The sequence below is a fragment of the Musca domestica genome, unplaced genomic scaffold, assembly GCF_030504385.1.
Source record: "Musca domestica strain aabys unplaced genomic scaffold, Musca_domestica.polishedcontigs.V.1.1 21, whole genome shotgun sequence".
Classification (NCBI taxonomy): Eukaryota; Metazoa; Arthropoda; class Insecta; order Diptera; family Muscidae; genus Musca; species Musca domestica.
Window position 1 is genome coordinate 10,747,079 of NW_026712258.1, and position 12,729 is coordinate 10,759,807.

General features: G+C 30.4%; 1 protein-coding gene across 22 annotated transcripts in view; it reads left to right on the plus strand.

The window, feature by feature from the left end:
• LOC101889366 (TLD domain-containing protein 2) overlaps positions 1-12,337 on the plus strand; it is a 254,778-nt gene extending 242,441 nt beyond the window's left edge. For 21 of the 22 annotated variants that reach the window (XM_059122691.1, XM_059122681.1, XM_059122685.1 and 18 more), the window contains 4 exons: positions 8,812-8,933; positions 9,013-9,172; positions 11,366-11,535; positions 11,678-12,337. In XM_059122691.1, the coding sequence (XP_058978674.1) occupies positions 8,812-8,933; positions 9,013-9,172; positions 11,366-11,535; positions 11,678-11,813 (588 nt within the window). In that variant the 3' untranslated portion in view covers positions 11,814-12,337. Of the gene's footprint in view, positions 1-5,926; positions 6,072-8,811; positions 8,934-9,012; positions 9,173-11,365; positions 11,536-11,677 lie in introns of those variants that run through there. The other variant, XM_059122698.1, reaches the window with a different exon arrangement.
• The last annotated feature ends 392 nt before the right edge of the window (positions 12,338-12,729 follow it).

Here is a 12,729-nt window from a genome sequence, read left to right on the forward strand (position 1 = left end):
GGATCGGTTCAAATTTGGATATAGCTATATATCTTCGTCCGATTTGCCTTTTCTTGTGCACCAAACGTGTAATATTAGCCCAAATGGGATGGATTTTGGCACTTACTACAAAATTGAGCATAGAAACAATTATGTCAATTTTGGTGAAAATCGGTTCAGATATAGCTATATCTTCCATACATATTCTTCATGCGATTTATTATATGAAGCTCTACTAAATATGCAAAAGGGTGTAGGGTATCATAAAGTCGGCGCCGCCCGACTTTTAGACTTTTTACTTGTTTTATTTCAAAACTTTACATAAAATTCAGCATATGGTCTGTTCCAGAACTACAAGGATGTAAAAAGGTTTACCCATCTTCCCTTTATGATATAGAAAAAATTGCAAATCTGTAGAGAGATTATCTAACGCATTTTTTGAGTTACCGACAAATATCGATAAAATTAAAACGCAAAATTTTGAATAAAAAGTACAAATTAAAGTTGACATTTTGGTGAAAAATATCGTTAATTGCTGAAATTATAAATATTTCAATTTTACCGACAAAAATCGTAAAAAAATGTGTTAGAGAATCGCACTACTGGTAGATTTTTACATGACACAATTCAAAAGCCTCAGTTTAGTTGAAAATTCTTCAACAATGATTTCTACATCTTGTCTGCAAATAAATCTGGTTATTGTATGGTCATTGTAAGCTAGTGTTTTAGGTGAATTATATGTATATAGTGTATTAAGTTTGTTGTGTGCAGACCACGTCAAGAGTATCTAGAAACTTGACTCATCATTGTTGCTGTTAATGAATGTTTCCGAGCATACAATGAAGACCACTTTTAAAACTGGTTTCTGTGAGTTGTTTTGTTTCTTCTTTCAATTCATTTGAAGCGCTTTAGGCAGATATACAAAGTCATTAATAACCTCATATTTTTTTTAAGGTTTCCTATGAAGAAATGTGTATACACAGAATCTTCGTATAAAAAACTATGTGATTTTGGCATTAAATGTTATTAAAAAATATTATATTCTTCCAGGATCCGGTATTGAACAAATGTTAGCAAACATTTTCTTTAATTTCTTCTTTTTTAAATGATATACTTTGTATTACACCTCCAATAGGGTTATACATTCGCCGTGGTACAGATGACAGATACATCAACATTTGAGAACATAGATATATCAAATTTTTTTAAATATATTTTTGTTTTTTCTTTTTAAAAATAAGTATATTATTACATGTTTTCTCTTTCAAAATTGGTTTGACATTTCATTGATGCGTCTCCTACCATGACATTCGCTCAAATCTCAATTTTGCTCATGTGGTTGAACTCCCCACCAAAGAGTACTTTTTTTACAGTGGCCTAGCCACATGTCAATTTCCATTTCCTATTCATTTTATATTATTACACAATTCATAATAATAGCAGCAAATTGTAATTGACATTACATGAGATGTCTCTCGAAATTATTTGAATTTTTCTATTCAAATTAAATTGAAACATCAATTTAAGCTCTTTTAGAAATTTTACTTCACATCTGGCAGATTTGACAGAATGAAATTACAAATAACTTATTTTTATTTTCTCCACCTACATGGGAACATTTATTTCCAATGAAACTGTAAACGCCATAATAACAAAACAACAACAACAACAACAGACCGGTAAAAAGAAACAAATTTTGTATTGTAATAGTTCATGTTATTTTAAACGTTTATTTTTGTATTTTCAAAGTCAAACTCGAAATTTATGCATTATTATTAAACAAAATGTGTAGAAAATAAAATAAAACACTTGGAAATTTCGTTTGTTGTTGTTGTAACTCTATGCAGGGAGAGTGATGACGGCTGCATCGTTCAAAAATGGCGCCAGGAAAATCAAACAATAAATTATGGCAAAAGCCGTTGTCGTCGTTAGCTAGTATGCTACAAAAACAATTATATCTGCCAACAACTACAACAAAAAGGAAATCATGTAATGTCACGAAAATTTTCTAGACTAAATATTTAACATCCGTGTTTGGATGTCTCCCCATGCCATCCGTCTCACTACACTAACTGGCCATGTTTTAGTTAGTCAGTCAGTCAAGTCTGTCTTATAGACAATATATTCGCGTCACTTTTAATATATTGTCTGGAAATGACGTCTATCTGTCTATAGAAAATAAGAAAAAAAAAACTAAACGCTAAAGCCTTAGAACGATAGTAACGTTTTTTTTTAATTGGTTTCCTTCAATGTTAAACAATTTGTTCTTATTAAATTGTTATAATTAATTTATAAAAAAATAATTTAAAACATTTTAACGGACGTAATTTCTCCTTCGAAAGCCCACAACAACAATCAAACATGCGTTATTGTTGTTGTGGTTGTTGTTTCGTTCAATCGATCGTTTTCAATAAACAATAATTGTTATTGTATTGGACAGGCGGCAGATGTAGTGGCATCAGAAAATTAAAAAAAAAAATATTGTATATTTATAAAACCTTGACATAGTTTAACAATTTGCACGTGCTGTTTCATTGAATGAATGAATATAGGGCCAATAACATTTTTATTGATTTAACACTTAGGACCTACTTCAATTCAGTATGTGAATCATAACTTGGAATGTTAAGCAAAAGCAAAATATTTCAGCAAAAACATGTGTCATATTTTGATTGCTTCCAAGTACAAAATTTTTTAATTAATACTGTTTGCCGGTAGTTATCAGAAACAATGGAATTCCCCACATTGATAAATGAAAAGGACAGAGCTCTTTGTCACTCAGTAATGGTTACTCTCTCCCTTCTCAAAATTTTCAACAAGTTTCTTGGTTTTGACATTTTTCTTCAAAAGGGCTCTCTACAAAAAGATATGATTATCGATGACTCGTTATCGAAACAATTTTATTCTTGCTGAACCACAAAAACACTTAAAATAGTAACGATTAAATGAAAAAGAAAACAAAAAATCACTGAAAAGACCATCACATTCAATAGGCAAGACGAAATTTAAATTATCACTTCCATACGCTTTACATTCGGAAACTGAACCATAAAGCCTGTTTTACATCGACACCTAAATTGCGCGTTTTACGAAGATCTATTTGACATGTAATCAAAGTTATTGACAATTTGAATAACGCGTTTTATAAAAACATGTTCGGTATAAGTACTTCTTAAAAATTCAGACACTTTGGAAAAAAATAACCGATTTGACTTAAAGAATAAATATCCAAACGGAGTAAGATTATTGCCCAATATCTACAGCTGGCTGCTTATTCTGATTTTTAAACAATAATTATTTATTAAATTGACATCCATTATATTATCTACTGACCATATTCATACACCAGACTTAACAACCCTATGCTAATTTATTAAATCAATATTTGATGTATACGTTTTAAGTTAATCAGATTAATTTAATTGACTAGAAGAAAAAGAGAGCACTCACGTACAACTATTCCTGTATGGGTTTCCGCACTGCTTCTTATTTATAGAAATAGTAAAACTTATAATTCGACCAAAAAATATAAGAACATATGACGGCCAATAAAGAAACTAGTTGTAAACATGTGGCAAGAATATATACGTTAGATAGATTACTTCAAGTTTTCAATAAGACAATTCTCATGGTGGAAGAATACAGGTAGTCGCATCGACACAGCTGCTGGGGCAATGAACTGTCAAACTAATTTTGAGATTATAAAATTTCAATGAAAAATTAATTATTAATTAAATAACTAATTATTCAAATTCCTTAAAATTGCTAAAAATGCATATCGTATCATACTCCGATCTATTAATTTTTGCGAAAACAGTTTACATTTTTTGAGATATCATTGATCCCGAGCGTTGATGCATTTACCTGTATTCTTCTACCATGCAAATTCTGTCTTGTAAAAATCAGTTAAAGAATTTAAAAAAATGTGTCTCTTAAGTAGAACCTTACATTCTCTTGCATGAAAAAGTATCAATATATTCTTTTTCGTTTTTTATTGCATTTGAATAAACATAGACATTTTGCTAAGTCTTGCAAACACAGTTACTAATAGCAGACTAAGGGTGTAAGTACATAAGAAGCTTGAAGTCATGGCTAGGTATATTTTGTGACATTTCGTAAAGGGATTACAGAGCCGCACTAAAATCCTGCCGTCGTTTTCCATTATAATTTGACATATGCCTAGCCATAACCTAACCTAACCAAGCTTTTTATGTACTTGCACCTAAAAAGTTATATCATCTCAAAGGCATATGCAAATATTGATAGTTTGATTTTTGGATCTATTAAATGCAGAGGGTTTGTCTTCAATAACATGAATGCGCTATTGTTCTTCATTTTTCTTCGCTAATTTCGATAATGAACCAAAACGCCCGAGCAAAGCGAAAATTAAGAACCCGTTTGATGTTTTCATGCAATTACTTTCACTTTTTCCTTTTAGTGAACTAATGAACTACACAAAGTATCAGTTTAGAATGGTAGCTTTGCTCACATGTAGTTTGTGCTTGTTGGAAAGTAAAAATCTATTTCTAAGAGATACTAGGTAAATAAAGTTGTTTATAAGACATTGGACATTGAAAAATTACATAAGTATGTAAATTTGTCAAAAATAGTTATATATTCAACTAAACATTTCTGATTGACATTTCTAATTATATTTTTGTAGAAACTATTTAAAATGCATATTTTTCACAAACACTGAAGCATCTGAACTGTAAACCTTCACCGTGGTATTGTGATTATTTTTTAACCTATTTGACATTTATTTTTTATGGTAATTAGGTGTAATTTTCAAACAGAGCCCAAGATTATATCATACGATTTATTGTGGCCAATATATGTCATAATATTTTGTATTACAAAAAGCGTAATTTCAACTTGACCCAGGATCAAATTATATTCTGTATATTATATCATACAAATAATACATCATTAACTTATTATTAGGTACATATTAATTATTATACCAAATATCTAATTACTTGGTTTATAATTTTAAAACAATTTATCAAAACGTTTGATTATCCATGTACATGAACTTTTAAATCGTATGGCCTTATTATTTATTATATAGATTAGAGATCTAAATCAAGTTTTCACCTTTAAATTTATACTTAAATATAAACATTTCATCATTGTTTTTGTTAAGTATTATTCTAAAAAAATCATTTGTTGTTTTTTGGTTGTTTGCGTCAAATCGATTAGGCCTCACCCCCCTCTCTCAATGTTGTTCTCTTTGGGGAAATTTGAAAAAAGAAGTAAACGTGATTTTTAACATTCGCGAATTGAGTTTTGGTTCGGTTTGGCCAAAAAGGGATTTCACTTAATCACACCAACAGTGGCATTTCGGAAATATATTTTGGTCTTCTCTTGGTAACAAATATAAAATCCCTAGTATTTTCAAACATAGATGTTGTCTAGCAATTGGGAATTAGTCATTAGTGCGACATACGCTATTTGGATTGTTTGCTTTGCGATAAAATAAAAAATCACTACCGAAATAATAAATACATCTTTATTCACAAGGGCGTTTTTTGTTCGTTATCACAAATTGATAATGTCAAATGAAATTATTAAAAATATGTTTGAACATTGGCCAAATGGTGCTAATTCTCCAATTAACGAAGAAAAGTTGTGAAATAATGTGGGGCAAAACCACAACACCAATCACCAATCTATTGATTGTTGGAAGACTTTAATTGCCTTTCTTTTGCACTCGACCACATTGCCACCAGCCTGTTCATTAGGCAAATGGTCAGTGTTCCCCGTTCTCGTTATCTACGGCGAGATACCAGAGACAATTTTCACTGCAAGACTTATTTTGATTTTATATCACTTGCTACTGCGTCTCTAGTTCGCTTCGTTTCGCCAGAGTACCGACGAGTACATGTTTTAACTAACTCCGTAATCTTTTCATTTTATATTGGCATTAGTATGTGTGGGGATTTTTTTAGGTATAAATATTTGAAATTATCATCTCAACGTTTCATTCAAACCAAGTTCAGTTAACAGACAAAATGGTTAAGAATACATTTTTTGAAAGACGGTTAGAGCGCCTGGCGCGTTATCGTGAACATCAAGCACGTAGAAAAAGTGTAAGTTTCGTGATGAAGAAGAATAAGAAGAAGAAGATAATGAACTGTAAAAACAAGTGATTGCGAGTGTGTAATATTGAATTGAAAAGAAACAAATTATAAATTACCGTGTTATTCAGTGATAAATAATATATTAAAAATAATTAAAAAATCCCCAAGATACACCAAATGACCCATGTGTGTCATAAACTGGCATATGCGAATATAATTTTTTTTAGTAAAAAAAGTTTTTGAGAGAAAGATATGTGAATTAGAAGGAGAACCCCGTTCTTTTTGGTAAATCAAATAATTAAAATCACCCACGATACTACTTTGGTGCCTAAAAGTATGCTCGTATTTTTCCTAAACAATATTTTCCCTGGTTTTGGACAGTTCACATAGGGAATGCTCGCACCGGTCCATTCATAATCCTTATATTGCATTATTTCTAATCCAAGTTTTCGCATTAGAAGTATGTGAAATAGTCATGTATTATTTTTGTTTTTAAAAGGACAAGCCCTATTTGTTTTTTTACCCTTTGCCATAGTATGGAGGGTATATTAAATTTGTCATTCCGTTTGTAACACCTCGAAATATACATTTTAGACTCCACAAAGTACGTATATATTCTTGATCAGCATAAAATTCTATGTCTGTCCGTATGTGAAAATCACTCTAGCTTACGAACGAAAAAAAATAGATTGATAAAATTTTACTCAAATGTATATTACGCAGGACTTTTGGTATTGAAAATGGGCCATGTAGGTCTACAGCTACATTCGGTATTTTTAAGATTTTAACAGAAACGGATTTTATAGTTTTTGAGAGTTGCCAAATTCGTTCGTACATATTTTTTAATTGTTTTTTTGTGCTAAGGGTCACCTACACATGATGTAAGAGTTATAAATTAAGTGACAATTTTTGACATTTTAAATGTAGCATATTTTTAAGAGGTCTCCACAACTTTCAAATTCAAAAGAAACGTTTTATATCATAAGTACATATTACAGTATGTTATATTATATATGGTATAGCATTTCCTTAAATTTATCAATTGTTGGGAGCAATTAAAAATATTACAAAAAAATAAAAGTACAATATATAAAATGCGAAAAAAATCACTTAACATATCACTCTAACGAGATGTGTAAACTGACCTCAGAGAATATTACTGTCGTGATAAATATTACTATTTTAGCACCAAAAAATATGTTTTCAAAAAAAAATAGGTCCTTTTATGGTTTGAATTACATTAACGTTCAAGGATTTCAAAGATCATAACAAATGAATCCATAACACATATCTGTTTTGTAAAAATAGAAAATCCTATTCGGAAAGTAAATTTCGCATTTAGAAATATAATTGTTTTTGGGTACCTTAATCACCCCAGCATCCTGATGATAATGCCCATCATCTGTTTATAGTACACATTTTATCTTGTTTTTGTACTTTATGCCAGCTTTGGAGGCTATTCCCCTTGACTAGCATTAAATGCGTATCTCAACTTGTTGTCTATTAGCTATTTGTGCATCTGTGTTTATAAATAAAACAAAAATGCAAATATTGACTCGCTTTATTAGCAAACAAAAGTAATTATTAATTTGCCATTACATAAAATTAAATACAGAAACGAAGAAATAAAAAAACAACAAAATAATAAGTGCACAGAAGTACGAAGGCAATTATCTACAATTCACTGCTAACAAATTGTACAACGGGCATTAAATGTTCCCATGACCATAAAGGTAATGCCGCAGTTATTAACAACAATTCGAAAGCACGTGGCTTTGGTCAGTTTTCAAACACGCCAAAAATGTAAACAAGTTAATGCCAACGATTTAAGACAACTTATATGTATTAATTATTGAAAGAAAGAAATGAAATAAATAAAATCATTCATCATTGTCATTACAAACATAAACATTTTCTCGAAACATCATCATTCTCAAACACTTCCACATGATCTTCAAATCAAATGAATTTCCCTGTAAATATTCCATTTAAATTTTAAGCCTCCTATATTTTCCTAAAAAAAATAGTCCAACAGACTCTAAATTGGATAATTGAGTGTTTTTGAGACTTTGTATCCTTTTTTAAGTTGTAGCTTATTTGGTCGAAACACACACACGCACTCAAAATACATTTATCCAAAAAGTAACCACCAACTTTCAAATTGACAAAATTTGTTATTCATGTACAAAGCCTGTGTTCTATATTTAGATTTTTGGTTTTTGTTACAATTAGACAAATTTGAGATTGCTTGAGTCTGTATGTGTTATGTGTGCCAGCCAAATGGAACTACTACACCACTCCTTTCACAAAATTTTGAAACAAACACCCTTTTTCACCCCAGATTTATTTTTTTTAATTGTGTTTTATGCAGCACCGATTGAATTGATATTTTAAGTTATACCCCACTATCCTTTTGAGTTTTAGATTAAAATTATAGAAATTCTATATACCAGCACACACTTTTACGTATATACCCCCACAAAATAAATGGGATGTACTCAATTTTTATTCGAAATATTTAGGATAATGTATTTATTATTATGTTTGACGTTCAATCCACCACAAAAGCAGTCAGTCACCTGTATTTTGTATACACACATATGATTATTGTTTTTAATTATTTGTGTAATTTATTAAATGGTCTCTTTTTTTATTTTTTAATTGTGTTAATTAATTGTGCTTTAGTTGCTGTTGTTGTTGCAATACTAATTCATTTCTATCTTTCATTCATTCTCCTCCCATCCAACAGGTGCTGTCTATGAGCAATGATGATTATCGCAAATCATCAATATTCCAAACAGGATCGTTTGATTTAGATTTTCCAATACCAGATCTGATTGGAACAACAGAAATCCTAACAGAAGAGCATCGGTAAGTTTGCCTAAACAAATACTTTCTATTTTCGTATTTATGTAATTAATTATTGTCCTTTTTCTGTTTTGCTCATTAGTGAAAAACTATGTGGACATTTACCCGCACGCGCTGAAGGTTACTCTTGGTCATTGGCCTTTAGCACATCTCAACATGGATTCTCATTAAATTCATTATATCGTAAAATGCAGAGACTCGAAAGCCCCATACTGATAGTTATAGAAGACACAGAACACAACGTAAGTATATTAATTGAAAACTCTGAGGTTTTTTAAATAGCTCTAGGGAGAGGCGATGTCATACTCTCATTAAAAAAGTATTTGTTTAATATTTGTAACTAGGAAGTTAGAAGGTGCTGCAAATCCCCATTTCCTACTTTATCGAGTTTCAGTTTAATTTTTATAACAAACCCTCGATGGGTAATTTTATAGCCTGAGTTAAAGAAAAACTAGTTTAGAGAAGCAGACCTGCAAATCCAAGTCAAAATCAATCATAAAGCCTGCATTAAAAAAATCTTTAGTTACTTGTGCTTGTATTTTTGTCTTTTGCAGTATTGCTTCTTTTTTACAATTAATAAAAACGAAACATAGCTGTGAAATTGTTATGCCCTACACCACAAGGTGGTCAGGGTATTGTGTATTGTATCATATATATTGTTCATCCGATTTGTTATTTTTGTCCTCCACGGCCGCAATATGCACTCTGTAACAAGTATATATGGGGATGATATATTTTATCAGAAATATCATCCCAAATTTTATCGAGATCGGTTCATATTTGGATATAGATCCTACATATATCTTTATCCGATTTCAATTTAATTGTGTACCAAATGGTTAATACAAGCTGGAATTGAAAAGGCACAAATGCCTCGGCTAATTTTGCAGAAATCGATTCAGAGAAGGATATTCCTCCCATATATTAATTCCTTTGGTCTTTAAATTAAACCTATAATCATAGTTAGTATGATTTAATTCACACAAATTCCCCATAAAACTTTTATTTGTTATGTGATGTTCTACTTAATATGCAACGGGCTGTATGGTATCATAAAGTCGGCCCGACCGACTTTTGGACTTTCCTAACTGGTTCCTTCTAAGACATTGTCAGGAGGAATAAGCTTGGTAGATAGAATCTTCTGCGTGTGGAAGGATGAAAGGTTAATAAAATATCTAAGACAACAAATTCAATTAGACCAACGCTTGTTTCCATACTTGGTTCAATGATAAATTTAAAAAGTATTGTTGCGCTTAGCAATCTGCAAGAGATGTTTAATAAAGCTAAATGTGGGAATATTTTGAATGAATACTTAGGAGTTTCTATTTCTCTTTTATTTAATAACACAAGACTTTTATAAAGCAGATTTTCTGTTACTTCATTATAATCTAAAGTAGTCTAATCCCAATTTGAAATTAGAAATTTGAACGTTAATAATATCCCAATAAAGTCAAACCTCTATTTAATTAATGAAAAGGAAGAAATGGCGACAAGTTTCTTAAAATGTTGGTAATCATATTTAATAAGGACAATATCATGGTCAATACATAATTTTTCATAGATCCCGACCTACTCTCTTCATGCCAGCTGTCTATAGTGGCTCGTGTCATACATTAAATATATGACGGATAACTCGGTCAAAATCTCCCCAATAAATCTAAAGAGAAGCTCTAATATTTTCAATTTATTTTTGCCTCCCAATTTAATATTAATAACTGATTACACTATTTCCCAATGGGTCTCTTTCAATTCCAAGATCAAAAAGGTGTCACAAATATTTATTGTGATGCCACCCATATCAAACACTATTCACACAAAAACATTTTCTGAGAATTGTCATAATCTTCTTAGAAACTAACGAACCAACAAAGAAAACTGCACTTTATATTCACACATAACGTAACATTGTAAGTTACTCGGTTGGCCATGTTTGTTTTGTTGTGACAGATTTATTTGATGATCTCTTATCTCCATACCGGTTACAACTATTTCCAGATAATGTAAAAGCAATTAAATGAAATTATATCTGTGGTCTTGTGCCACCTCAGTAATTTATGGAGAATATTTATTTTTAGAAAATAATAAATTTGGTGCACGTTACTGCAACTCGTGTTGTAAAGATCTTATTAAGGTGGCATATCTGGAAGAACAAATACAGTAGATTACATTCAAGTTGTTTTTATGGCGACACATATGTTATATGACAAAACTTTGGAAAGAAGGTTATTGTATTTTAAATTCATATTGAGTTTAGATATATTTCTACTCATCCACTCGAATAATTTGTTGTTGGTACTAACTCAAAATATTTAAACAAAAAATCGTTATATACGACTTAAAAAAGTATTCTAGGAGACAATATTATATATATAAAAAAAGATCCATAAATTTAGTCTTTTTCTCAAATTCTATATTTTTTGGTCTATATTTTATAGGTGTTTGGAGCTTTAACGTCATGTTCCCTGCATGTATCAGATCACTTCTATGGTACCGGCGAATCACTTTTGTATAAATTCAATCCCAGCTTTAAAGTATTCCATTGGACGGGTGAAAATTTATACTTCATCAAAGGCAATGTTGAAAGTTTGTCAATTGGTGCTGGCGAGTAAGTATTTTTTTCATTTGAATTTATTATTTGAAAATAATGCGCATTATATGTTTGCGTATACAATATTTTATTTTGTTAAATTAATGGTTTTCTAATTGTTGTTTATTGTTGTCTCTTTTTTTGTTTTGCTTTTGTTTAGTGGTCGTTTTGGTCTGTGGCTTGATGGTGATTTAAATCAAGGTCGTTCTCAATCCTGCAGTACATATGGCAATGAACCATTGGCGCCTCAAGAAGATTTTGTTATAAAAACACTCGAATGCTGGGCATTTGTTTAAGCAACTAATACAAATAACATGAAACAACAACAACAACAATAACACTATTATTAACAACATTATCTTCAAAGAACCTATAAAGGAATTTCATTGTCTTTTTTGTGTATCTTTGTAAATGTGAAACAAAAAGCGGTGATGATAATGCTGCTGGGTACACATGGTCATCATCTGTTAAACACAGCAACAACAACAACCACCAACTTTAAAAGATTTAAAGAAACCCAACAACAGCAACAAAACTACATCATTAGATATCTTTTAGCTAAAACTATTCAACTGCAACTAAAAGCAAAAAACAGCAGCAGCAACAACAGAGTTTACACTGTCAACACTTTCATACATCCAAAACAAGACAAAAAGGTGAAGAAAAACTAAAACACAGAAGGAGTAAAACGAAGAAAGTAATCCCCTTCCCCCCATTAATAAATTATTGAATTGAAACAAATCTAAACTAAACTAATAACAAGGAAAACAAAAGCAAAAGATAAAATTAATTTATATTAAAAAAAAAAACATAAAACAAATACATATTTTATATATATTCTTCTATGAAATAAGCAAGTATATATAGAATGTGTGAATGAAGAGGAGCAGCATAGGACGAGACGAAAACTTAAATTAATTGCAAATTAGATTATAATATAGAAACCCAACCAACTAATACGCTTTAAATGCGAAAAGAATTAAACAGATGTCCCATATGAATTCTGATTTAAAGGAAAGAAACATAAATACCAACATTGATTTGTTTTAACTATGTTCTCTCTCCGACTACTCCTCTTTATGATTTAATTCGGAAGAAAAAATAATTAACATCATCTAACGAAACAAAATTATTGCCATCGTTGTCATCATCATCATCGTCGTCCACCATTATTGTCATCATTATTATTATAAATTAATTAAAGTCATCAAA